Source organism: Rasamsonia emersonii, assembly GCF_000968595.1.
Source record: "Rasamsonia emersonii CBS 393.64 chromosome Unknown ctg1118621762094, whole genome shotgun sequence".
Taxonomy (NCBI): Eukaryota; Fungi; Ascomycota; class Eurotiomycetes; order Eurotiales; family Trichocomaceae; genus Rasamsonia; species Rasamsonia emersonii.
Window position 1 is genome coordinate 153 of NW_013562641.1, and position 1160 is coordinate 1312.

Consider the following 1160-nt stretch of genomic DNA (forward strand, 5'->3'; position numbering starts at 1 on the left):
TTTGATGAGTAGAACAAATTGGTGTCAAAATCGAGTTCGAATACCCCCAAATTGGGGGGGCGTGTTGGGAGCGCGAGAGTTTTTTTTACTACTAAGTCCTATTGCTTAGGTAATAGGCAGACCGTGCATAGTCTTTGAAAAACGGTCTCTAAAATGGAAGAAGAATAATAATAATAATCTTTATTACTAATAAAGGCTTTACTAATCAAGAATGCTGGGCCTGGAACTTAGGCAAAGAATGTGTAGTCTATGATGCTGAGCTCTATGCAATCAAAAAAAGCTCTAAAAATGGCTTATAAAAAGCTTCAGATTCAGACTCTAGATCTGTGGATCTTCTCTGATAGTCAGGCTGCCCTAAAGGCTCTAGAAAAGGGAGACCCTAAGGCTAGTCAAGCTCTATATAGAGATATCTATCTTTGGGCTCAAAAAATTAGGGAAAAAGGGGTTCAAATCTACCTAGATTGGGTCCCTGGTCATATGGGCATATATGGGAATGCTAAAGCTGATGAATGTGCTAAATATGGAGCTGATTGGTCAGAAAAAGACCCTAAGACCTTTCTATCTCTTAGCTTCTTAAAAAGGAAGCTAAAAGCAAAGGCTTTAGAAGAATGGCAAGATATATGGGGTAATGCTAGGACTAGTGACCACTATAAGCAATTTAAAATGCAGCCTAAGTGGAAACCTAGCCCATTAAAGCTGACTAAGCAACTATGGTCATCTATTATCCAGCTAAAACTGGGTCATGGGTATTTCAGGTCATAACTAGTTAGGCTACCTGCACATAATAGTGGAACCTGCAATCTATGCCAAACAAACCAGGAGCAGACCCCATATCATCTGTTATTCCACTGCCCAGCCTATAGAGACATCAGATATAGGGCATTCTCTAGAGTAGATAGAAAAGATTATTATAATCTTTTCTATCTATTTTCTAAAGAAGGCCAGGGAAGCCTAGTTGAATTCCTAAAGGAATCAAAAATAGCTACTAGGAGATGGCACCTAGGGGCTAACTAATAACTAAACAAGGATTATCTAATCATGCTTACTAAGCCACCCCTATTCTATGACTCTCCCCTCTTTCTTTATCAAATCAACCTATACCTACTATTCCTTAACTTTTTATTCTATATTATACTACTGCCTATCTCTTATTTCCTATT

At 38.3% G+C, this 1160-nt stretch overlaps 1 protein-coding gene across 1 annotated transcript; it reads left to right on the top strand.

The window, feature by feature from the left end:
• Positions 1–246: 246 nt before the first annotated feature.
• Positions 247–762, top strand: T310_9334 (uncharacterized protein; the record flags this gene model as incomplete). The annotated part of the gene is made up of 1 exon (XM_013468205.1): positions 247–762. A coding segment is annotated over one exon (516 nt), but the record flags the coding sequence as incomplete, so codon positions are not given.
• Positions 763–1160: the final 398 nt, after the last annotated feature.